The sequence below is a fragment of the Carex rostrata genome, chromosome 30 (genome assembly GCF_964058835.1).
Source record: "Carex rostrata chromosome 30, lpCarRost1.2, whole genome shotgun sequence".
In the NCBI taxonomy this organism is placed as follows: Eukaryota; Viridiplantae; Streptophyta; class Magnoliopsida; order Poales; family Cyperaceae; genus Carex; species Carex rostrata.
Genome location: NC_135947.1, coordinates 6,383,386 through 6,409,835, shown reverse-complemented (window position 1 = coordinate 6,409,835; position 26,450 = coordinate 6,383,386). Strand labels below are relative to the sequence as shown.

The window sequence follows — 26,450 nt, the reverse complement described above, 5'->3', positions numbered from 1 at the left end:
GCCCGATACCAAATTTGGTAATTGGTATACATGCAAGCAACGTCATTAACTTTTGGCTCTCCGTCTCGTTGAACTGAACGGACATTATCTGAACAGTTTCTACTCAAACCTTGAACATTTCTCAAGTGGGACCGCCGTTCTGTTACTTTTACCATTCCCCTGCACCTTACAGTCTTCTGCTTCTCTTTTCTTCTATCCATCCATGCTTCGGGTGAAAACATTCACGCGCGTGACCCGCTACAGTGATTGAAATATGTGAGACGCATGAAGGAATTGAAAAACAGCGTGATGTGTACCAACTGGAACAGTAGAAGCGACTAAAATAAAACAGGGAGCAGGCGGGTTGTTTGTGAGGCTGTGGCGCGCCCACGACAAACGGACCATGGCCATTGCCAACGACCTTCATAAACTTTGACCTCAATTTTGTAAGCACTGGACATCTCCCTCTTGAAACCATGCAACATACAAACCTGCTTTTTGCATCTCTCCAGTTTAGATAAAATGGATTAGAAAAGGTCGAACAGAATTTTGTTAAAAAGTGAAGAGGCGCAATTAAAGAAAGATGTGTGGCTAGTTGCTACCTCAGGTTGGTGCAGCAGATCCTTATCCCTCACCGTTCGCCCTCTCTCTCTACACTTGAGAAGCGCGCACACACACACTCTCTCTCTAGCACCGCTGCTGTTACAGTCAAATAAAGAAGGAAACTTGCTCTTCTCTATAGAGTTCTCCTTTCGGTTTAGTTTATTAAAAAAAAAAATGGCGATCTCTGGCTAATGAGGATTCTCGGTCGGTTGTTCTTTGCCAATTTCCGCAAAACAAGGATCAATCGTCGATGGTTGTTGGAAAGGGAGTTTGCTCTTTTATATTTTAATGGGGTAGATAGCGTGTTAATTCTTAATGGATCGCTCTGAATCCGCCTCCGCGTGGGACAATTCTAAGTCCAGGTCCAGGTCATCCTCCGTCAGGGATCACAAGCAGAGGGAAAGAGACGGAGACCGGGAGAGAAATAGAGATAGCGAAGAAACAAGCACCGACGAAGGAGAAACAGAGGATGGAGGAGAAGAGATTGAAGAGGAGGAAGAAGAGGTTTCAGGAGAGGTTAGTCTAAGAGAGTGGTTAGACAGGCCAGGTCGCCACGTGGATCATCTAGAGAGCCTCCACGTGATCCGACAGGTGGCTGAGGCTGTCGGGCTGGCCCACTCACAGGGAGTGGTTGTCGGCAACATTCGACCTTCGTGCTTTCTCCTCTCGGCCTTTAGTCGGGTTTCGTTTATTGAGTCCGCTTCTGGATCCGGGTCGGGTTCGGATTCTTGTGAAGACACAAGACCCGGGCCTGGACCCACAAGGAATGATGGCGAGGAGGAGAGAGGAGAGAAAAATGTATTTCCTCTGAAACGGGTTTTGGGTTTGGAATTCGGATGGTATACAAGCCCTGAAGAGGTGGATGGTGGGCCCAGTACATTTGCATCAGATGTATATAGATTAGGCGTTCTCTTATTTGAGGTTAGCTTTCTCATTATAGTCAAGCTCTTATGCATTGCCGTATTAAAAATTAATTGGTTTGTACTTTGTATAGATGCATGCATGTAATTTTTGTTAATTAATTATGTAGATTAACTTACGTTGATTAATTATGTTTGTATGGATGCTTGCATGCATGCATGTAACTTATGTTGATTAATTATATATGTTGTATAGATGCATGCATGTAGCCGATTATTGTGGTTGCATACATGTATTTTGGTGTTGTGAATTGAGATTTGGTTAGCACATCTTCAGATGCTCTTTTTTTCATGCATTATTTGCATGCAATGGTATACATTTGCATTGTCCAAACATCGAGGTAGTGTTTACCAATTCTGAGTGTACATATTTTAAATTATTTATTCTTGATGCACATGTTCTTCATTTTCATTTGATAATTTTAGTTTTACAGTATTATATGCCATTCTTGGGTTGTGCCTGTTGATATGTCGATTTGTGTCTTGCTTATTTGCTAGCTCTAAGCCGTTGCAAGTGTATTTGACCAAAAGAGATTGTCGTTTCTAGAATGCAAGTTACAGGAATTCCAAATTTCTAATTGAGTGCACTATTGGTGTTTTTTTTTTGGTTCAGCTATTTTGCACATTTGACACATTTGAACAGAAGATTGGAATGATGTCGAATTTAAGACATAGAGTCCTGCCACCTCAGCTGCTGCTCAAATGGCCCAAAGAGGCTTCATTTTGCCTCTGGCTTTTGCACCCACAGCCTGAAAACCGACCTAAAATGAGGTATGCTTTGCAGTATTCAAGAATTTTTTTGCAAGTTCTTTGGTTGTTGTGTTTGGATTTTGGGTCCTTCATTTGGGGTCTTTGCTTGTGCGCAATGCAAATGCAATGTGAAACACAGCATTAAAACAAATCCTGATCATTTGTATATTTTTTTTTCTTCTCTTTCTTCAGTTAACATCACTAAAGTAATAGACTAACAGAACCATAGGGATTCCATAGTGAAGTCTACTGTTAAAACAAAAGGGAATACTTACCAAGAGTATTACTGGAATAGTTTTTATTTTGGGAGGCCATTATCTTTGAAAGTTGAGTGAAAAGAAGAATAAGAGGATAGTAGTTTGAACTTCTCGTTCATCATCATTACAAGCTCATTTCACTACTTGCTGTAAGAGAGCACACATTTTCTTAAAAAATCTATTTAGTTAAAATTTTGAAGCATTATACCACGTTGCCTACTTGCCTTAAACAAGGAAAACAAATCTGTTACTTCTTACCACGTTGTACTGTGCTTCTAGTTATTCTAGGAGCTTATGCTACATTTTTGAAAATTTTAAATATATGCTGGTGTAGTCATGTTAGAGTTTGGCAAAAACCCGGGTCGGGTATACCCGCCCGTACCCGCCGCCCGGGGTACCCGTGCCCGAGCTCGGGTATGGGTCGGGTACTCGGGTACGGGCAAAAATCGGACCGGACCCGTTATTTTGGACCAATACCCGACCATACCCTACCCGAGTTTACCCGTATCCGATTAAACCCGTACCCGAGTACCCGTACCCGTATACCCGAGTTACTGTTCATCCATTTCAAAATTCAAAAATTCTGATTTTTTCCCCCCCAAACCAACAAAAAAACCCAGAAAAAAAACCAAAAAAACCAACAAAAAAACCCAGAAAAAAAACCAAAAAAACCAACAAAAAAACAAAAACAAAAAAACCAGAAAAAAAAACAGCAAAAAAAAAACCAACAAAAAAACCAAAAAAAAAAACAGCAAAAAAAAAAAAAAAAAAAAAATACCCGTACCCGTACCCGCTTTACCCGTCAAGGGTACACGGGTAAGGGTATAGGACGGGTAGGGTATGGGTTTTGAAAATTATACCCGCCATACCCGTACCCGAATACCCTTGTACCCGAGTATACCCGTACCCGAGACGGGTATACCCAGGGTACCCGTACCCGCCCGAGTATAAATACACTAAGTCATGTATTGTATTATGGAGTTGGCTACGGTGTTATGCATAGCATAGAGGGCCTCCGTGCAACGGCTCAATATTTGAGTTTTGAAAATCCTAACAGTCGATCCGAACAGTTCAACACAATCTCCATATGAATATGTACTTGCAAACCAAATTTTACAGTTTTTAGAATTTTTTTACTATTTTTTTAGATAGGTAGAAAATTACTTGATCTGAATGGTACAGAATTTTCAAAATTGTTTCAAAATTGTTTTTATGAAAAATTCAAAACGTCGATCCGAACCGTTCAAGTTGATATCCATATTAAATTGTCCTTGGAGACCAAATTTTATATTTTTTGGAAATTTTTTACTATTTGTTTGGAATTTTTCAAAATCAGTGTTTTTCAGAAAATTCTGGACCATCAAAAACTGTAATTTTGAAAAATTATAAACAAATAGTAAAAAATTTCCAAAAAATATAAAATTTGGTCTCCAAGGACAATTTAATATGGATATCAACTTGAACGGTTCGGATTGACGTTTTGAACTTTGAAACTAGAGATATGAACGCAAATTAAAACACTCACTTTAATTTGCAAAGCATGGTAGCCTTACTCTCTCTCTCTCTCTCTCTATATATATATATATATTTTTTTTTTGTGCTGCATATTTTCTTATATGGGATATATGTTTTTTAAACAAATAACAGTGATGTACTACAAAGTGAGTTTCTGAACCAATCAAGAAACAGCCTTCAGGAGCGTGAGGCGGCTGTCAGGCTAAGAGAGGAAATAGATGACCAGGAGTTACTTTTAGAATTCCTTCTACAGTTAAAGAAACAAAAGCAAGAAGCTCAAGACCATTTATGTGAAACCATTTCCTTTCTCTCCTCTGACATTGATGAGGTCCTACGCAAGCAATCACTCCTCCAAGAGTCGGTCTCTGAAGATGGGTCCCGCAAGCGTATTCGCCCCATTTTCGATCTTGCTCACCAGGATGAAAATGTACTGTCGAAAAGCTCAAGACTAATGAAGAACTTTAAAAAACTTGAAGCCGTTTATTTCTCATCCCGGTCATGCCTTGTTAAAAGAAGTGGTGGCAAGGAGGGGATTAATGAGAGTAGCTCAGTTGATAATTTGTCTACTAAAGAGGGCTTCTGTGAAAAGATAGAAAAAGAATGGATGAACCCATTTCTGGAGAGCTTGTGTAAGTATTTATCTTTTAGCCGGTTAAAAGTTCGGGCTGAGGTTAAACACGGCGATTTACTGAGCTCATCAAATTTAGTGTGTTCTCTTGGTTTTGATCGAGATAGAGAATTATTCGCAACTGCTGGGGTGAATAAGAAGATACAAATTTTTGAATGTGGAGTGATATTGAATGAAGAGAGAGATATCCACTATCCTGTTGTTGAGATGTGTAATAGGTCGAAATTGAGTTCTGTTTGTTGGAATAGTTACATGAAGAGTCAGATTGCCTCTAGTGATTTTGAAGGTGTTGTTCAGGTAAACAAAAAAATTCAATGAAAGAAAATTTATTTATATACCCCTACAAAAACTTCAAAAATTGCCCCTAGGACTTAGGAGTAGGTTATTATTTACTGTCACTGTTTTTTTGGTTATTATTCACTGTCACTGTTTGTTGGGTATGCAATGAAGTACTTTGTAGTTGGTACAAATCTATACTTCTTGTAAAATAATAACTAATACATCCCCCTACTGAACATAGAAAATATTACATTAGCCCACTGTCAATATTACTCGGGTAGTATGAGGGAAAAAGTCGTGGTTTTAGGCATTTTTTGAGGTAAGCAGGGTCAAATTATATAGTTTTAGGCATTTTTGAACTAAGGCAGAATTGAATCATGGAGTTTATAATTGTCATTTGAAGGTTTTGCAACCATGAAGTTTATTTTACATTGGTCTCCTCGTCTTTAAGGGCTGTTTTCATGTTTTGCCCTACAAATTATCAAATCAGTCCTATTCTATGGAACATAAAAATGTCTTGCATGTTCGTAAAAACATGAAAATTGTCATCTACTCCCTTTCAACATTTTGATTCAAAATATATCTAAATCACGACTCTTTAATCTATATTATCTCTGTACAAACAAGAAAAAACATTTTGACATTTTCGAGGTAGATGAATGAAACTATTGTTACAAACAAGAGTGCAAAAAGATTAGAATATGAGACTTTGACAGGGTTTCAGGTTTGGGATGTGACACGGGGCCAGGTGTTTGCTGAAATGAGGGAGCATGAGAGACGTGTCTGGTCAGTCGACTTCTCCCTTGTGGACCCCACCCGTCTGGCCAGTGGCGGTGATGATGGCTGCGTCAAGATATGGCACATCAATCAGGTAAATTTTGACTAGCTATCAGTTGCTATTACTTGTTGGTGCCTTGTCAAATTTTGACTTGTATATCCGGTTTAGCTGATGCAATTTTGAAGTTATATGGTCTGAGTCTAAGTTCTAAATCTACTCTAAGTTTAGTTGGATAATTGGTAGACCGAATTTTTGCCCAAATTTGATTGAGATCTGACCAGATCTGTGATGGTTTATCTGAGCTAAAATTATATTATGTAATTGATATAAAATCCAGAAATTTGTCAACTTTGTCAATCAATGTTGTCTTTTTCTATTTTTTTATTTAATTTTGTTTTGTTCTGAATTTTCATTGATTTCTTGATTGCTAATAAGTCTATTTTAAAGTACCAAATTATTTGTTGAAAGAATACTTATTGTAAAATTGAAAATATTTGAGTCTTTCTCTATGGCGAATCCCTTGTGCCCCCTCTGTAATTTTCTCCTTACCTCTTTAGCGAATCCCTCTCCTTTTATTGCTGAACTCTAAACATAGCCGTAATTTCAACTGTTGTAATGCCTCTTCTTGTATTGCGTTTGTTTCAGTAATAGACAAACCATACAAATTATTGTGAATGATCAACCATCCTTATTTTTATTAAGCAATTTTTCATGTCTTCCTTTTAAAAGTTTAAAATCAAGAATGACCTTGCAAAATGGAGAAATATTTTTGTTCATAGTATGAATTTTAGTCAACATGAGCATATTCTCCTCTTCAAATAGAAAAATCAGTTATAATTGATATTAGTGATCTTATCAGTTGCTTTTTTTCAGGCTGGCAGTGTAGGTACGATACGAACAAAAGCCAATGTTTGCTCAGTCCAGTTCCAGCCTGACTCAGCCCGAAATATTGCGATTGGGTCAGCTGACCATAGGGTTTACTGCTATGATTTGAGAAGCTTGAGAAACCCGTATTGTACCCTGTTGGGCCATGCCAAGACCGTAAGCTATGTGAAGTACATGGACTCATCCACTTTGGTCTCGGCCTCAACTGATAGCACTTTGAAGATCTGGGATTTGAACAAATGTCAGGCCCGGGTGGTGGATTCTCCTCTCCAAACCTTTACCGGCCATTTAAACACTAAGGTTGGTTTCCTGCATATTAAATGAAATAATCAGGAAATTCATGGAAGAAATATAAGTCTTAGTTACTTTTGTTAGAATTAATCTTGTCATTATCTTAGTGTTCGTAGTTTGATGTTTAATACTAGTTGTGTCAAATACTATCTAGTAAGTAGGAATCGGGCTTTATATTATGATTTTCATTTTTAGACTCTTAGTAATGTTGTGCTTAAACATAAAAAGATTCAAACTCCTGCCTCCCTGCCATAGTTGTAAACTTGTAAATAAGGAACAACTACGGCACATGATCTAGTGAACACCTCAATGATTCCAATTTGGATTTGACAGTCGAATGCCAAAACCGTTAAAAGTGATTAGTCTGAGGGTATGAACAGGTACCATTCATGACTCACGAGTGCAATTGAACCATATTTAAGTTCACATGACATTTTGCACAGTGGCAAATTTCTGGGTATCATGTTCTTTCTTTAATGTTTGTCTCTATCTTCTTCTTTTTTTGCGGTGTTTAGTTGGGATTATGAGCGATTTACCACTTACCTAATTAGACAGTCTGGAAGTGTACCTGTTACTTCAGAGACAAAACTGGTGTATTCTTTTTCTTCATCTAATAGTTTATCTTTTGGTCTTTCCAATGTTAGAACTTTGTCGGACTTTCCATTTCTGATGGATACATCGCCACTGGATCAGAAACAAATGAGGTGAGGTCTTTAAATAATTTCAAAGGTTTAGGACAGATATTCTTCAGAAACTATTAAATTACGGAGGATAGTTCTAGCTTGATATCTTGAAAAATGTTATTGAAGTAAAAAAAATGATAAATTTTGTTATTGCCTGCTCTGCTGATGCATAGAGGTTATTTAAACGTGCTTAATATATTTGTAGCATACCAAGCATTGTCCTTTCTCTAATATTGGGTATTCTGTTTATTTTGGATCATTTTAATAACACTTAAGGTGAGATTTGGTTCCGAAGTCATTGAATCTTGTCCCTTATTGATCTTGGATTTAGGTTTTTGTATATCACAAGAGCTTTCCAATGCCAGTGTTGTCACATAAATTCAGCATAGTGGATCCGATATCGGGTCAGGAAATTGACGATCCATCTCAGTTCATTTCTTCAGTATGCTGGCGAGGCCCGTCTTCCACCTTGCTTGCTGCAAATTCCAGTGGAAGCATAAAACTATTGGAAATGGACTAATTCTAGAAGTGAAATTAACTAGTTAGGCCTTTTATTTTTCTTTTCTGGTCTAGGATTTTTATAGGATAGAATAATAGAGACATGTATAAAGAGGAAAAGAAAAACGTAGTAAGAGGGAGTGGTTTCTGTATATCATTGGTTAGGGGAGGTATATGTATAGTCGCTGAAAATTAGTTTCTTTTTAGTTGTTTTTGTTAAGGCCTATTTTTCTCTATCTAATTTTGTTTTTTCTTTTCTTGCCAAAAATGCTCTAGTTATTTTTTTCTTCTTTGTTTTAAGAACTAGGACGTTTTTAAGCTCATCAAGTTTTTGGTGAGTTGTAACTCTGAAAGTTATTGGATTGACTTTAAATGACGATTTCAAACCATTAAAATCATTTTATATGGCTTTACTTTAAAATTTATGGGATGGTTTCAAATGGCGAATTCAAATTATTAAATCAATTTGTTGCACAAGTGATATGTTTTATATGTAAAATTATAAATGTTTGAATTAATTTAGTATAAAATCAGCAGTTAAAAAAAAGTTTACAAATTAACTTTAATGTATTTGTTTTTCATAAATTTTTCATCATTTAACTTTAATAATGAATTACTTCAAATATTTATTGATATTACATGTAAACACATCACTTGTCGGGAAATGAACTGATTTGAATGATTTAAATTTGTTAATTTTTAATTAGTCTAATATGTTTTGAGTTATGTTCATCAAGAATTTTGATTCAAGAACATCTTAGTTCTAGTTCTGACATAGTGCTTCATTATTACATATAATACCGCATAAAAATACCAAATTAGAGACAACCAGTTTTATCATAATATTGTTATTGGGCTAATGAAGAATACCTTGAGTACATTACTTGTAAATCAAGTTCGAGAAGGGTAGTCAAGTTTTGAATACTACGATGAGATCCTGTGCTCTAGCTAAGCCCAATCCCAAAGTCATCTTGTAGGATCGAATGACTTAACGCAACCGGGCTGAATATGTCGATTTATCCCAAAGTCATCTTGTATCGATTTATCAAATGACTTAAAGTTGTATCTATTTTTGAAAAAAAAAAAAAAAACTTTAATTTATTTAATGATTGTTTTTCAAAAAGAATTTTCAAAATAGATACAACTTTTTATAAATTAAATGTACTAGAAAGATCACAATATTTTTTGGATTCCCTAGAAGTGACTTTTGAACCGGGATCAATAACTCAGAATCTAAACATTTTTATTTTTTTCTAATAACACATAAAGAAATATATTAATTTTTCTTACAGCCGTGAAAAATCCGGCCTGAAAAATATTGATCCGGGTTATTTGTTGCAGTCTTTCTAATAAATCAAATTATATTGTATTCCATCTATTTTCAAAGAAATATATTCAACATTTCTAATATTTTAATACAAAAAATAAAAAAAATTAGAAATTTCTGTTTTTAAAAAAAAAATTCCGGTTAGTGATTAACCGGTTAAAAAAAAAACAAAAACCAACTTTCCGGTTAGTGGTTAACCGGTTTTATTTCTTGAGTTCGGTGAACCACTAACCGGACATTTATCCCAAATCCGGTTATAGGATAACCGGTTTGGGTAAATTTCGAATTTCACTCGCAATTGGATTATTTTTTAAAATTTTATTTATTTTTTGGATATAAATAAAAAAATCGGAAATTTTGAACAATAGATAGCACAGATCCTATCTTATATGCAAAACGACCCGGATAGTTTTGTTAATCATAAATAATTATATGTATCTTTCTCTACGATTGCCAGGTTTGCATAATTATTTTTTCAAAATATCCGTAACAATAATACAAGCAAAACAATACTATTGAATATATGTCATACAAATTCGAAAAATGTCCTGACGAATGTGAATTACTCGTAGCATATTGTTATTTTTTCGTGAAAATTTTGTAAATTTGAAAAGTAAACCTTCCCATGCAGATTGAGTTGATTTTTTTTTAAAAAAAATCTCGATAAATATTAATTTCTAACTAATGTTGCCGGATTGTAAATTTTATTGTTTTAATCAATAAATGTATATCAAATCAGGTATGCAGCTTACATAACAGAAAATTATTTATGTTTGTTGATTTTTAAAATAATATGCATATCTTAACTATAGGGAAAGCGAAAGACATAAACATTGTTTTACATATATATATATATATATATATATATATATAGAGAGAGAGAGAGAGAGAGAGAGAGATGGGCTATGGTGCATTGCAATGTATAGGCTCCTTGTGCATTGGACCATAAATCATCGATTCAAAGTCCAAATGACCGATCCAAGCCGTTCATCTTATTCTCCATATTAATATGTGCTTGGAGACCAAATTTTACATTTTTTGGAATTTTTTTAATATTTTTTTAGATTTATTGGAAATCTGAAAATCTGGGTGAACAGTAAAAAATTCTGGACCATCAGATCAGCGATTTTCAAAGTGGCTTAATAAATAGTAAAAAATTTCTAAAAAATGTAAAATTTGGTCTCGAAGCACATATTACTATGGAGAACAAGATGAACGGTTTGGATCGGTCATTTGGACTTGGAATCGCTGATTTATGGTCCAATGCACAAGAGTGCCTATACATTTTTATGAATTTTTTTTACTATTTATTAAGTATTTTACAAAATTGTTGATCCAACGGTGGCTGCTGATTTTACTGTTTTGTTAAGCTACCGTAGGATCAACAATTTTGTAAAATACTTAATAAATAGTAAAAAAATTCAGAAAAATGTAAAATTTGGTCTCCAAGCACATATTAATATGGAGAACAAGATGAACGGTTTGGATCGGCCATTTGGATTTTGAATTTTAGATTTATGGTCCAATGCACAAACCCCTCCATGCATTTCAATGCACCATAGCCCATATATATATATATATATATATAGGTAGGCTAATAAACAATCGTTTGTTCCTAGCCTCCCGTGCAACCAAGTTGTTTTTCAATTTTTAAAGTCCAAATGATCGATCCAAACCGTTAGATGTGATCTTCATATTAAAATGTGCTACGAGACCAAATTTTACATTTTTTGGAATTTTTTTACTATTTATTAAGCCACTTTGAAAATCGCTGATCCAACGATAGCTTCTGATTTTACTGTTTTGTTAAGCCACCGTAGCGATTTTCAAAGTGGCTTAATAAATAGTAAAAAAATTCCAAAAAATGTAAAATTTGGTCTCATAGCACATTTTAATATGGAGATCACATCTAACGGTTTGGATCGATCATTTGGACTTTAAAAATTGGAAAATGACTTGGTTGCACGGGAGGCTATGAACAATCGATTGTTTATTAGCCTACCTCTATATCTCCATTCTATTATTAAGCACGTTGGGTGTCCGATCCGCCAACGGCCACAATTGAAAGTTCAAATTTCGGATTCAATCTCAGCCCTCTAATCACATAATCTGCTTTTTTTTATTAAATGCATCTAAATAATGTGTAGAAATCTAAATTTAACTCAAAACATACCCACCACACGTAACGCCACACAAAAAATTATATTCTCAAATTTAATGTTAATTGAAACGTATTGTACTGTACTTCTTTCCCTATTTCTCTCCTTCATGATACGACTCCATCTGCAATGGAAATCAAAACATAAAGTTGCACGGATCCAAAATTTGAACTTTCCATTTCTTTCTTTTCCTATTTTTCTCTCTCAAATCAAAACACTTTCCCTATTTCTTTCTTTCCGATGGTCATTCCCTATTTCACTTCCTTATTTTTATTTATTTTCTTTCTATTTGTATTTATTTGGAGACACCTGATTCATTTTGTTAAATTTTGCAGCGGCTAAAGGTTGTGAGAGAGCAGGTCACGTCTTTAATTTTTATTTCTGCATTTTTTTTTAATTTGACGAGTTGTTTCTGTGAGATAAGTGGTACAGGTTTGAAATGTTTATTAGAATATTTAGGTTGACAGTAACTAATATCTTGAAATTAAGTATTGACATTTGAAGATTTTCTTTTTCTTTTTTCATTTCATACCATTTTCCGTGAATTAACTATTTTTTTACAGTTGGCTTTATGTAGATAGAATCTGTGCATAATTATTATAAAATAATAATAAATAGTTTTGCGTATATTGGATCTGCATGGATGGAGATCTTCTATGCAGATCAGCATAGATGGTAACTTTTGAATTTCCAAAAAGTCGCTGGTAAGGTCAGAATTTAATAAATTGAGATGATAACTTTGAATTTTCGGGTTTTTTATTTTTTTTATGGTTCGAATTTGGAAAACTAAAAGAAAATGCTGGACAGCTGGATGGCTGTTTCCGAATTGGGAGGTTAGATTTTGCAGACGAAACGAATCAAGCTTAAATTAATGCCCTCAATTCTCTTCCATTTCTTTCTTTCCCCAATTCTCTCTCAAATCAAAATACTTTTCCTATTTCTCTCTTTTCAATGGTCATTCCCTATTTCACTTTCTTATTTCTATTTTTTTTTTCTTTCTATTTGTATTTATTTGGAGACACCTGATTCATTTTGTTAAATTTTGTTGTTCTTCCTTAATGGTGTACCGATGCATGTTTTTGTTGTTCTTACTCACTATGACAAAACTATGATATATATTGTTTTCTTTGAACTGCTTACTTCATGCTATAAGCTTTGTGAATTTATAATGTCTCCGTTGCAACGCACGGGCACTATACTAGTATATATATATATAGGAATATGCTAGCATTCTATGCATAGCATAGAGCCCTTCATGCAACGTCTTGGATTTCAACTTTTCAAAATTCTAACGGTCGATCCGAACCATTCATCTTGTTCTCCATATTAATATGTGTTTGGGGGACCAAATTTTACATTTTTTTGAATTTTTTTACTATTTCTTTAGATTTATTGAAAATCGCTGTTTTTTTATGGTCCAGATTTGCTGAAAACAGCGATTTTCAATAAATCTAAAGAAATAGTAAAAAAATTTCAAAAAATGTAAAATTTGGTCCCCAAACACATATTAATATGGAGAACAAGATGAACAGTTCGGATCGACCGTTAGGATTTTGAAAAGTCGAAATCCAAGGCGTTGCATGGAGGGGCTCTATGCTATGCATAGCATGCTAGCATATTCCTATATATATATATATAGAGAGAGAGAGAGAGAGAGAGAGTCCGGCTAAATTGCTGCTGGCAGCAGTTCTGCCCAAGTGCTGTCGGGGCTATATTTAGTCGTGTGATGTCCAAACAACAAATCTAAACCGTTAGATGTTTAATCTATATTATAATCTACTTGGAGACCAAATTTTACATTTTTTGGAATTTTTTACTATTTATTAAGCTGGTTTGAAAACCGCTGTTTTCAATGTATATATATATATATATATATATATATATACACACACATGTATTTTCTCTTCTTTCTATTGATTGAAAATGCTGTCTTATGTAAATAAAGTTTGTATGAAGTGCTTTTTTATTTCAAATATTCAATTACATGTATTTAATCCCCAACTTTGAAAATGTAGCCAGTAGCCATATAAAAATTAAATATTTTTTCTGAAGTTTTTGTTCATATCTTATAATATTTTCTTAGAATTAAGCGATAGAAATACACATACATAATTTGCATGTATTTTTTTTTTTTTTTGGCATTCTTACTACATGTTTTAACTCCTTAATATAAAAAATGAAAATATAATGACTACCGAAATATGCTGACGTGACACTAATCAGGTTCTAGAAGACTAGAATCATTACCGGAACTAACATGGGCTATTATAGACCTAGTAGTCTGTATTAATTTTTCAGTACTTGAATCATGACTCTATTAATAACTACTTGGCTGTAAACGAGCTGGCTCGGGCCGAGCTGAGCTTTGGTTCAGCTCGTTAGTTCTTGCCCGAGCCTGGACCGAGTGAGCTGGACCTAGGTCTTCCGAGTCAAAAGTCTTGACTCAGCTTGTGACAAGTGAGCCCGAGCTAGCTCGCGAGCTGACGAGCTGGCTCACTGGGCTTTATTGGACTACTATTATACAAATTCAAAAATATAAAATAAGAAAACTCATTTATACATGCAACAGCTAAGCCCACTAAATATTATAAATACATGCAACAGCCAAGTCAATTCATGCAACAGCCCACTAAATATTATAAATTCATGCAACAACCAAGCCAATTCATACAACATATAAATCAACACAAAAATCAACTAATGAGCCGAGCTGGCTCGGTCTGAGCTGACCTGTGGCTCAGCTTGTTTATTTTGGCCCGAATCTGAGCCGAGCTGGCTTGTTAACAGCTCGGTCCACTATTGAGCGAGCTAGAGATGAGTCACAAGTGAGCCACGAGCCACAAGTTTTTTTGACAGCCCTAATTATGAAAAAAACCACCATAGCCGCAAGTTTAATTTGTCACTTGTAAGCAGCGATGCAGCTGATGCAGCTGATCTCTTATCCTATGCAAAATAGTAGGAATTCGTATCCCCTCAGGTTACCTAACTGGAATTTTTTTTAAATAGAATTTCTTTAAATTATTTCAACGGAACAAGCCTTCGTCGGACGGATTTTCAAAAACTAGCCTCCACCGATCCTTAGGATCGGTAGAGCAAAAAAATCTCAATCTACACCGGTCCCTAGGACCGGTAGAGCCAATATTTACCTCGCCACAGATATGCTACACCAAATACCACACCAAAACCTCCACCGATCCACAGGATCGGTGTAGCTTCAAAAAACACCTCCACCGGTCCTGTAGACCGGTGTAGGCTTAAGATTTATCAACTCCCAACGGATCCATATCTGCTGCTTTCAAAAAGCATCCTCCTTTTCTCTTATTTTAACCGTTGGATTACTTTCAAAGGTGAAAATTTATCTTCACTATTATAATATTTTTTTATGGTCTGCCCATCACCTCATCCTGCTTAAAAGAAGCTCACGTGCACTTCTTTCTTTCACGTGCCATTAATTTCCCTTCTCTCCCAAGCTTTTCACTCTGAGTTTATTTCACCGTCGCTACTTTTCAGATTGTACTATTTTTTTTTTAGGGAAAGCCCTTACGCTTCAGATTGTAGTATTGTACTAAGCTAAGCACAGACGAGATGTTCTCTCTCATCGCAACATAATGGTACAGGCGTGTAATAATGAAGCTCTTTCTAATTGAGGATTAGATTGATTAGCAAGTTGACTAGTCAATAGAATGGTTAGTTTGATATTAAAACCCAACTGAATTATATTAGCTAGAAGGTTCAGTTAGAAGCACAATGAAACACGGCTGTAATTAGTACAGGGCTTATATAAGGACCCTATATTGTAACAGGGAGATTCAATCAAGAAATAAAGTTCATTCTTTGTATTCTTCTTCTTTGTTTGTAAACATGGCGGAGGCTCATTCTTTGTATTCTTCAATTTAAATTACCTAATTACCTTCACTTTATCAAGACGAGGCACTTATTTCTGTTTGATTGAATCAAATAGAGATTCTTATTTAAATTCTTAGAAGAAACAAGAATCAAGGGATCAGCGGATGGTTGAAATTCGGAATCAAGGCTCCACCGATCCTAGGGATTGGTGGAGGTATAGATGAGAGATTTTCTGTGGCGAGGGTATGGACTGGTGCAAAACAGGCTCCACTGGTCCCTAGGACCGGTGTAGGTTAGATTTTTTTTGCTCCACCGATTCTAGGAATCGGTGGAGACTAGTTTTTGAAAATTCATCCAACGAAGACTTGTTCCGTTCAAATAATTTAAAGGAACATTATTTAAAAAAAATCACCTAACTGAGTATAGAATCGAATTCCGAAATTGGAATTTTTAACTTGGCACGAATCTCAAAGCTCAAATAATACTGCCCCTACTGTCATCCGATATCCACCAGCTGAAATTAAATCTGGACTGTCCATTGCAATTGTGTTGAGTCAGGTACCTGGGAGGATACGGATCCAAATAGTAGCCTCCTTGTCGGGTCGAATCAAGTCTCGTAGGGGCCCACCAGTCAGCATTATTTCCCCTGTTCTTTGGTACAACCATCCACCAACATAGGGCTGGCAAAAAAATTCGGAGTTCGTGATTCGCTTCGGGTTTGATTCGAGTTTAATTCGATTCGAAATGGGTTCGAATTGAAACAAACCAAACCAAGTTCGGTTCGAAATTAATTCAAACCAAACTCAAACCTAGTCTGGTTCGATCGAAATGGGTTCGCGAACTTTTATGGTTCGAATCTCATAATAACATCGGCCATTCATTTACTTAATGAAATTAAAACCCAAGATAGAGAGTTATAATTTAACTTAGCCGACGCTCCCTCGCTCTCAAATCTCAATAACCTAATTCTCTCTCCGCCTCTCCCTAACTCACTCTCCCTCTTGCTCTAAAACCTAGACGATGCTCTCAGCGACTAGCTATTTCTTCGGCCGTCACTCCTCTCTCCGGCCTAGATGGCTATCTCTCCTCTCTCTTCGGCCCTTCTCTCCTCCGCCTTCTCTACCTTTCGGATTCTCACTTCATTAGATAGTCTGATCGAGGGTTTGATCGAGTGAGCACTCGAGGTACGATTACTTATTTTGATGCATATTTCAGCTCTTGTACTTAATCCTCTTTTTACGTTTATTTGTTGTGATTTATTTTTTCATGAACAATTTTTCAACTTAAAAACACTCATTTCATACTGATAAAAGGAAGCCATGTGAATTTTGTTCCGTGAGAAAAAATTAATATATAAACTACCGGTATAACTAGGGCTGCTAAAAAATAATTTAGTTCGTGATTCGATTCGTGTTCGATTCGAAAAATGTGCAGTTCGCAATTAATTCGATTCGAAACGAATCAAATCAGATTCGGTTCGAATCTAATTCAAACCAAATTCAAACCTATGGTAAGTTCGATTCGGTTCGATTCGTTGCCACCCCTCCAGCCAGACTCCAAACCTAACAAATTTTGGACCTCAGTGGTAATAAACTAATAATTGAGCTCTGCTGGTCTTGCTCTTCTATTGACTGAGCTGCGTAGCTATCTATACGGCAGGTACCTTGTTCTTGATATTTCATACATTATTGAATGATTGAGGAATGCCATTATTCATCAACATAATTTCTTTCCACATAAATTTTCTGGATAAGATTGGGTATCTCTTGTTCTCTTTTTGAACTTATTTTTACTTTATGTTTTTAGTAGCATAAGATTGAGCACCAATACCCAAAAGAAAGAAAAAAAAGATAAAGGGAAAATCAGTAGTCGGGACTTATTTTTGAGTTCGATAGACTTTGAAATCATTCGATATGTTACACAAATCAAAACATACTTGCACGAATATTAAAACAAAATACACATTTCTTAAAATGGATGAAACTACTTGAAGTTCGCCGAATCTAACACTGTGATCGGAACTCTTAGATGGTGGAGTTCAATTGATTTCAATTCAATGGTATTCAATAAAAATGATTACCTGCACACGAGGAAAAAACAGAAAAGTGATATTTAGTACTCTTATGCTAAGTAACTATGTCAAGCTGGAATTTATTATTACAAAAATTATTACCTCGAGGTATCTTTAATCTGTTTACTCGATTTAAGGTATCCTCAAATATCTTTGAGTCATGTGCTGAACCCTCCCATCCCGCTAAAACATATGTAAATTTTAAATCAAAAGTACACGCTACTAAAACGTTTTGTGTAGGAAACTGCTTTCTACTTCTATATATCCTTGCACCATCACCTCTAACTTTTACACGCATGTGAGTTCCATCAATTGCTCCAACGCGTTTCTGAAAAACATATATATGCACATATAACCTAATCAATATATGATAACAAATATATTAATTTTGTATAAAAAATATATATATAATGTTCATACCTCAAAATATGGGGAAAATTTTTCTTCTTTGATCAAAATCTCGTTTGGGATTGGAAAATCATCTGTCGGCCGAACTAAAAATCTATCTTCAAGTGAATTAATGCTCCAAGTACATTGTGGAAATGGCAACTAATGGTTCCAAGCGATCGTCGAAAGAAAAATCTAATTGTGCGGTTCCTTACATTTTGAGACAAAACATGCAAAAACTTTGCCACTTGTTTCTTGACACAACTGTATTGATTATCTCTCAAACGACCAGTGCCTCGAAGAATAAAACACAACCTCTGAAAAGCATGCGGTCTCATGCGTATGATATCACGTTAGTCTTCAAAGTTGTTTATGTCTTTCATCAACTGATCACGTATTGTTTTCCGTTCAAAATTAGCCTCAACTTTGGCTTCTAAAATCTGATTCTTGTAATACTCAACAAGAATCAAAATATTCAAATATGCGACATATGCTGTGAAAGCCTCTATAAGAATAGTTTTATCTTCAAAATCATTCATCTTTTTTTTTCTTAAAATCAGAACAATCATACATGGTAACATTGATTAAGTGGTACTTTCTTAAATGGAACTAATTTAACTACGAACTTATCAGCAAATTATTAACAACTAGGTAGAAACAAGAAAAAAAAAATATTAAAGCAGATCGGAAAGAGAATGGGGTTATTTTGCTTGGCGATGGAGGTAATCAATCTAGTAAAATAACCCCATTTAGTTACACACTGTGAAATTTTTAATAAAAGTACAGTTTTTAATAAAATCTCACCCAAATTGCTAAAATTTTCTTCAATAGAAGCTTGCCTTTTGGTATCCTAATTAATCAATTGAAATCAATGAAGCCACTGCATATGCTGGAACTTGACTCCAACTGGAATCAATGAATCGCCCAACTTTGGCTTCAACTTTTGGTATCGCTAATCAATCTGATTTCTACAAAGCGAAGAGATACTAGGGCTCGCTGGAACTTGACTCCTCTTTGCTTCGTAGAGTTGCAGAGATCATGGATTGGAAGCCGAATATAAAGAGTAAGAGGAAGGGTATTGCTGGAAATAAAATATCGCCAAAATTTTGGCAAATGAACTCCCGCCGAATCTCTTGGTTTTTCACGGGAAAATTTTTGGCGAAAAATTTCCCTCCAATTCGCGTTAAAAGAAATCATTTCTCGTCACTCAGAGTTTTCCGATCTGAAAATTTTGAAATACGTCAATTCTATTTCTCATTTAATGAGAAAGTTGTGGTTCCGATCACAGTGTAAAATAGATCTCATGTTGATCGCAATTACTACACCCACACACACCAAAAACCGGAGGTTGATGCTATACGTAGGGGTGTTTATTGAGTCCAGTTTAGTTGGTTTTGAACCAACCGAATTAGTTTGGATCAAACGGTTCATTTTTTTATTTAATGGTTCGGTTTGTTTTTTAAAACCGAATTATAACTTCGGTTCGGTTCGGTTCGGTTTGAAAATTTTCAAAACCAAAATAACCCAACCAACCGAACTTTTATAAATTATGAATTTGATCCGGACCATCCCGGTTTATTTCTTAATACTCTAGTATATTTTTTAATCAATTGCTTTAAATACATCGGTTAATTTCTTAATATCCCAGTTTATTTCTTAATATAATTTGATTTATTATAAATCAATTGCTTTAAATAAAAAAATTAATATATTTCAGTTTGAACCGAACAAACCGAAATAAAACTTTAGTTTGATTCAGTTCGGTTGCAATGGTAAATTGGTTCGGTTCGATTCTAATTTTAAAACCGAATTATAAATTTGATTTGCCTAATTCGATTCGGTTTCAACCGAACTGAACCGAACCGAACACCCATGGGCTGAGCCGCTGATTCAAAGAACATGGAATGTATCATTTCATTTTCCTTGGTGTACTACTGTACTTATTAGTAGTTATCCGCGCACAACCAATCTTTCATTTCAATGAATGAATTTGAATAGTTCATTATTTTAATTTTTAAGAATCTGCTCCCTCTTTTCTTTAACGCAATAGAGACAAATCTAATAGTGTTCCGGAGATAAGATATTAAAATGTTTTTCCTTTTTTCTTAAAAAAGAATTGAATGAATATAAGTTTGACCTCATGAGTCATGATCTGTTTAATCTGTTTTCCTTGTGTAGAAGGTATCAAGATGTTTATACTTTACATCCCGAAATCAACACTTATTTTTTTCGACAAGTATTTATGTTTGTTGATAAAAATGTTTATACTTTACATTATTGGTAGTAAAAAAATATTAAAAATCATATATCATCATTCTGGATAAAAATAAATATTTTATATACTAGATATAAATATTCTATATACATTATCATTGAAAATTCAACTTATTCTGAAAGAGATTGTTTTTTCAGAGCGAATCCCCGAAGAAAATTCTAATTATGGAAATAAAAAAAAAAAAAAACATGCACTTAAACAACAACAAAATTTTACCCTAAAACAGTTTTATATTATACATAGCAGAAAAGGAAAAAAATAGTGCATGCAGCCCCATTTTCGCTTTTTAATGCTATTACTTTATAAATTTTGGGCCAAAGCAAACAATTCGATCACACTCTTACTTTTCTAACGACTAACAAGTATGGAGTACGTATATATAGTACACCGAAAATTTTATTTCTACTATTTTGTCAAAAAAAATAAACAAAAAAAATCTTCTTTTTTTGGATAAATCAATTTTCACTATAGTCGCAGAACACCGATGCAGCTTTAAATGATGGGGTCTGCACTATACTGATGTGGCTCCAGATATGAACCCGTATCAGCATAATGCGGCCCCTCCTTTTTCATTTTCTTGTCTAATGTTTTTTGTTTGAAATTCTCATCCTCCGACATATCTCAAATTTTTAGAAAATCAAAACGGTTAAAATATCTCCTGCACTATCTCTAAAGTTGAGATATCTCGATATTTTAATTCAGGCTGATCATCAAGTTGAGATATCTCCTGCGCTCTCTCCAAATAGCAAAAAGTTGGGACTGCATAACATCGGTGCAGACTCTTTTTGAGACCGCATTAGCATAGTGCGGATCTCAATTTTGAGTCCACACCAGTGTTCTGCAGTCATAGTAGATTTTGAATTCCCCATAAATCATATTTTTTTTAGTTTATTTTTTTGAGAAAATTGCACAAATAAAAATTTTGATATAGTACATGATGTTATGTAAATTATCTAACAGATACACTGTGTTTATATGAAAAGGAATCCACTTACAATATTTTATATTTTATAGTTATAACATCTTACAATATGATTTTTTTAAAGTCTAAACAATTAATCTAAATCGTTTAATATTATCTCTATATTAAAATGTACTTGGTGATCAAATTATTTTTTTTTTTTGAATTTTTACTATTTTTATTAAGTATTTTACAAAACTGTTGTTTTCAGACCATTTAATTTTTTTTTACTATTTATTAAATATTTTACAAAACTGTTATTTTCTGACCATTAAATTTTGTACCCATCTTAATAAATAGTAAAAAATAAAAAATATATAAAATTTGATCTCTATGCACATTTTAATATAGAAATCATGTTGAACGGTTTAGATAGACTGTTTGGACTTTAAAAAATCATAGTAAAATATTATAACTATAATGTATAAACTGTTTTAAGTGGATCACTCATCATGTTATATATCACCATAAATCCAAGACCCGGAAACAAGTTCAGACATGCAAATTAACTCTACCAAGTACTTATTCGGAAACAAATTTGTTTTAATGGAATAACAGGAACTTGTTATTTGAATTCCGACCGTTTAAATTTTTTCATACGCGTGAAGAAGTTTTTCTGCACAAATCTTAACGAAAATCAAAATGGTCTGTTTTGGATCTCACAGTATAGATTATTTTCCAAAGGATTGAACAAGAATTTGTGGTGGGCCCCGGTTTGCCGTGCCGTTGGTTGGGGAACACGCTCTAGCTTCCATTCTCTCTCTTTTTTTTAATAATTATTTTTGTACCCGCTACAGTATCACAGTTAAAGAAATAGGAAGCGTCTAATTGTCCACAGTCTTTTGTCCACCATTTGTCCACAGCTTTGACTTGCGCGAATACTGTAAAATTACTTCTACATGCTGAATAATTATACAATATATCACATAAAATATATCAGTTAATCATAAAACATCCAACAACTATTTGAAGTGGTCCCATGATAGTTAGAAAAAGATTGTAACTTGCACAACAGGACAAAATAAATGTACTTTCAAATTATACTTTCGGAAATTACAGTTATAGGAAATTATTGGCAGTTAGAGTTAGTTATTAGCGGTTATTATCGGTTATTGACAGTTAGAGTTAATTATTAGCTTTCGCACTGGGTTGAATCTTGTATACTGTAAAATTGAATCTTGTATACAGTAAAATTTTCAATTGAATCTTGTATACTGTAAAATTGAATCTTCTGCACAGTAAAATTTACAATTGAATCTTGTATACTGTAAAATTGAATCAGCAAAACTGTAAAATTGAATCTTATATACAGTAGAATTTTCAATTGAATCTTGTATACTGTAAAATTGAATCTTGTATACAGTAGAATTTTCAAATAATACTGTAAATTTTCAATTGAATCTTGTATACTGTAAAATTTTCACATAATACTGTAAATTTTCAATTGAATCTTGTATACTGTAAAATTTATAAAACTAAACCATAAAATAATACCATCTATACTGTAAGATAAAATGTAACAAATGCTACATTTCAGTTTAAACTACAACCTACAAAGAATCATGTATACTGTAAAATTGCAAAATATAAACCATAAAATAATACCATGTATACTCTAAAATTGCTAAATCTATACATACATCCATCATCACACAAAAAATCTGTTCACCACAAAACAACATATGTTCACCACAAACAACATTTGTTCAACACAAGATAAAAATATTCACCGCAACATTCAGAATAGTATAATAGCAACAAAAAAACTATGGACACATAACTTTTACATTAAAAACCTCCTGTGTTCATTGTTCGGATGAGTAAGAAGCCTCATCACAAGAACAACACGTTCTTTTAAGATGTCATCCTACATAATAATACAATAAACAATGAAACAAATTCGATTTATAACAAATAAGAATTACAAAATAATATTACAAGTTATTTACCTGACTGAAAATCATAGGAGTGCCTGTAATATGAAAACATTTCAATATGCACCAATGCTGTAAAATTCATCATTCAATGCTATAACTTAAATAACAAATTCTACAAAAAACGTACTTCACATTTTCAAACATCCAGAAACTTTTATAACAGTTCGATATCCTATAAAATGAGACATATATATTGTAATTCATATATATATGTACTGTAAAAAATAGAGAATACAAAATCATACGAAATTACAACATACGACAAATATTCAGATAAAAATTCAGTCAAAATGATAAATCCGTTACTGCATACAATGAAAAAAACAAATTCAACAGAAAAACTGTAAAAATGACAAGATAAATACTGTAAAATTAACAGATCAATACTCCATATCGCCTCTCTATCATCTATTTCCTCCAGATTTTCACAAGATGAATACTGTAAAATGACAAGATGAATACTGTAAAATTAACGGGGCAATACAGTAAAATTTACAGATCAATACTCCATATCGCCCTCTATCATCTCTTTCCTCCAGATTTCATTTGAAATGCTAGATCTGTTACTGCATACAAGAAAAACAACAAATTCAACAGAAATAACTTACTAGATTTGAATTTTGCCGTGCTCTTCAACAAAAACAACTTCTATTCGATCGCGCTCCACGATTGAAGGTTCCGCCTCCATGTACTATTTGTGTATATTTAACGCTGCTTTCGAACTTTTAGGTCAAGTTCAGAATTGTGTGGTGTATTTGTATAACACTTGATTGATCTGAATCGCGGCGTATGCATTTGTATGACACTTGATTGATCTGAACTGTGATGTATTTGTATAACACTTGTGCAGTGTATTTAACGCTGCTCGGGGAACAAGATAGAAGAAAGACATGGAGATCCGTCAAGGAGACAGATGCGGAACGGGTGGTAATAGCAACGACGAATTTGTAGTCGATGCCGAGTCTGCTCAAAATCGATCGGATCAGATCTGAATCAGGGACTGGATCACTGGCCGCCGCCAATTGATCAGCCACATGCTTCATCTGCGGAAGCTGTAGCGGCAACCTCACCAAAGTCTGCACCGTATGCGGAGACAGAAGAGATATACGGGATGGAGGAGACGAACTCGTCGGAGAAAGAGCGGGAGGTGGAGGGGGAGATGCGGTCAGAGAGGACTGAGGAAAATGAAGAAGGCCAGGATTTTCAAAAGAGAGAGAGAGAAAAGCTGGTAGAGTGAGAGAGAGAGCGCCTCGTCAAGATTTTCAAAAGAGAGAGGAAAAAAATAGAGAGGCGGAGGATTGAGAGAGATCTGATTTATAAAAGGAATGTAGAGTCGTTAAAATCAGTTAGAGTGGATAAAGTGGTGGACAATTCGTGAACAAACGTTAGTGGACAAAGAACATTTTTCAAAGAAATAATATATTATGATCTCTACTAATTATATAGTCTCAACTAATTATTATTTTAAAATCACAGCAACATTATTTCTCTATGGTCCTTACTAATTATATAGTTTCCCTTTTACAATTTTCACACTAGTTCACGCTTCAATTTTTCTCTAACAAAAATAGCTGACTTTATAAGAATAAATACTTCAATGCATATGTATAAATACTTTTAGTACTTAAATATTAATACTTTCAGTGTCATATGTAAAAAATACTTAGATATGTATACCTTCGTAGTTATAAAATACTTCTAATATCATATGTAAAAAATACTTAGATATGCATACCTTTGTAGTTATAAATACTTAGAAGATAAGATATTAATACTTAAAAAAATATTAATACTTTGATGCGTGACTTGTTATGATTATTCTTTTTCGAGTTCTCCAATCACCCCCCTGTCAGCCTTCCTCTAACAAAAATAGTTGACCTCATACGTATAAATACTTCAATGCATAATTATAAATACTTTCAATACTTAGATATTAATATTTTCAATGTCATATGTAAAAACTACTTGCAAATATAGATATAAATACTTGTATGGCAAGATATTAATACTTGCGCGACGACGAGTCTGAAAGTACGTCATTATAGATCTCATTTGAAAGAAAATATTACGTATTGAAAAAAAATTAAAATTGTAGAGATTTTGCAGTCCCTGTAGGAAGTTATCTTTCTGCATTTAATTTTCAGTGGTCCCCCTGCGGGTACTATTATTTTCGCGCTACAGTACCCGCACAATAAATAATTATTCACCTCATAGCTATAAATACTTCCGTAAATAGGTATAAATACTTCCGTGTATAGATATTAATACTTTAGAAAAAAAATTCGAATTGTGGAGTTTTTGTAATCCCCACAAAAAATTAATTTTCACATTTAATTTTCAGTGGTCCCTGTAAGTACTGTAGCACGGCCGCACGGGTACTCGTTTTTTTTTTTTTTTTTTTTTTTAGTAACACTTCCATTCGCCCCTTCGCAACGCATCGCGTTCGAAGCAAGTGTCGTTCAAGATATTCTGTGGCATGTTGTTTACGGATTACCTGTTGAAAACTGAAATTTATTAATTTTTGGTCCGATACACAAAATTTTTGAACAATAGACAGCACAGATCCTGTCCATATATGCAGAAACGACCCTGTTAATTTTAGTAATAATAAATAGTTATATGTATAGTAGATTGTAAACTTAAGATTGTCGGATCTTTCTTTACGTATATTAGGTTTGCATGTTTATGTTTTCAAAATATCCGTACAATCAATACAAGAAAAACAATCTATTGAATATATTTCATACTAAACTCCAAAAAAATTTAGACATTTTATATTTAACTCCACTAATTCGATTTTTCTTATTAAAGTCCAAACTCGAAAAGTATATTTTCTTAGAATCACGAAATACATATACAAAGTTCAAATTTTACTGCATATATTTTTTGCATTCTTATTACATGTTTTAACTCCTAATTAAAAAAATAAAAAACATAAAATGACTAGCAAAATATGCTGAAGCAACACTAAACTTCGACCTAGTAATCTAACATGGGCAATGCAATTATAGAGCTAGTGGTCTGTTATCATTTTTTGGTACCTGAATCATGAAAGAACCCACGAAGGCACGGAGCTGATGCAGCTGATCCCTTATAATGTGCAAAATAGTAGCCTCTCTCCTCTCGTTGTCGGGTCGAATCAAATTTCGTGGGGCCCACCAGGCAGCATTATTTCCCCTGTTCTTTGGTTATTTGGTACAACCATCACCAAGACACCAACTAGATTGTCCTGACTTCAAACCTGACAAATTCTTTTGGGCCTGAATTGTGATAATTCATAATTGCATTTCTGATGGTCTTGCTCTTCTATTGACTGGGCTGTGTAGCTATCTCACTACAGCAAATCCCACTTTCTGCGACCGGAAAACCGGTCGCAGAAAGTATTGGCGCCGGTCGCAAAAAGTGAAAAACGGTCGCTAAT

General features: G+C 34.1%; 1 protein-coding gene and 1 long non-coding RNA gene across 2 annotated transcripts; one reads left to right on the top strand and one right to left on the bottom strand.

Annotated features, from left to right (window-relative positions):
- The first annotated feature begins 298 nt into the window (after positions 1-298).
- Positions 299-8,334, top strand: SPA4 (SPA1-related 4). The gene is made up of 7 exons (XM_078295230.1): positions 299-1,503; positions 2,116-2,273; positions 4,157-4,949; positions 5,656-5,802; positions 6,583-6,894; positions 7,530-7,589; positions 7,900-8,334. Exons 1-7 carry the CDS (start codon positions 898-900, stop codon positions 8,086-8,088), a joined length of 2,265 nt encoding a protein of 754 aa, XP_078151356.1. The 5' UTR covers positions 299-897; the 3' UTR covers positions 8,089-8,334.
- Positions 4,793-5,182, bottom strand: LOC144546696 (uncharacterized). Its single transcript, XR_013508860.1, has 2 exons — positions 5,052-5,182; positions 4,793-5,016 (listed from the first exon to the last, which is right to left on the bottom strand). It is a non-coding gene; the product is annotated as an uncharacterized LOC144546696 (long non-coding RNA).
- Positions 8,335-26,450: the final 18,116 nt, after the last annotated feature.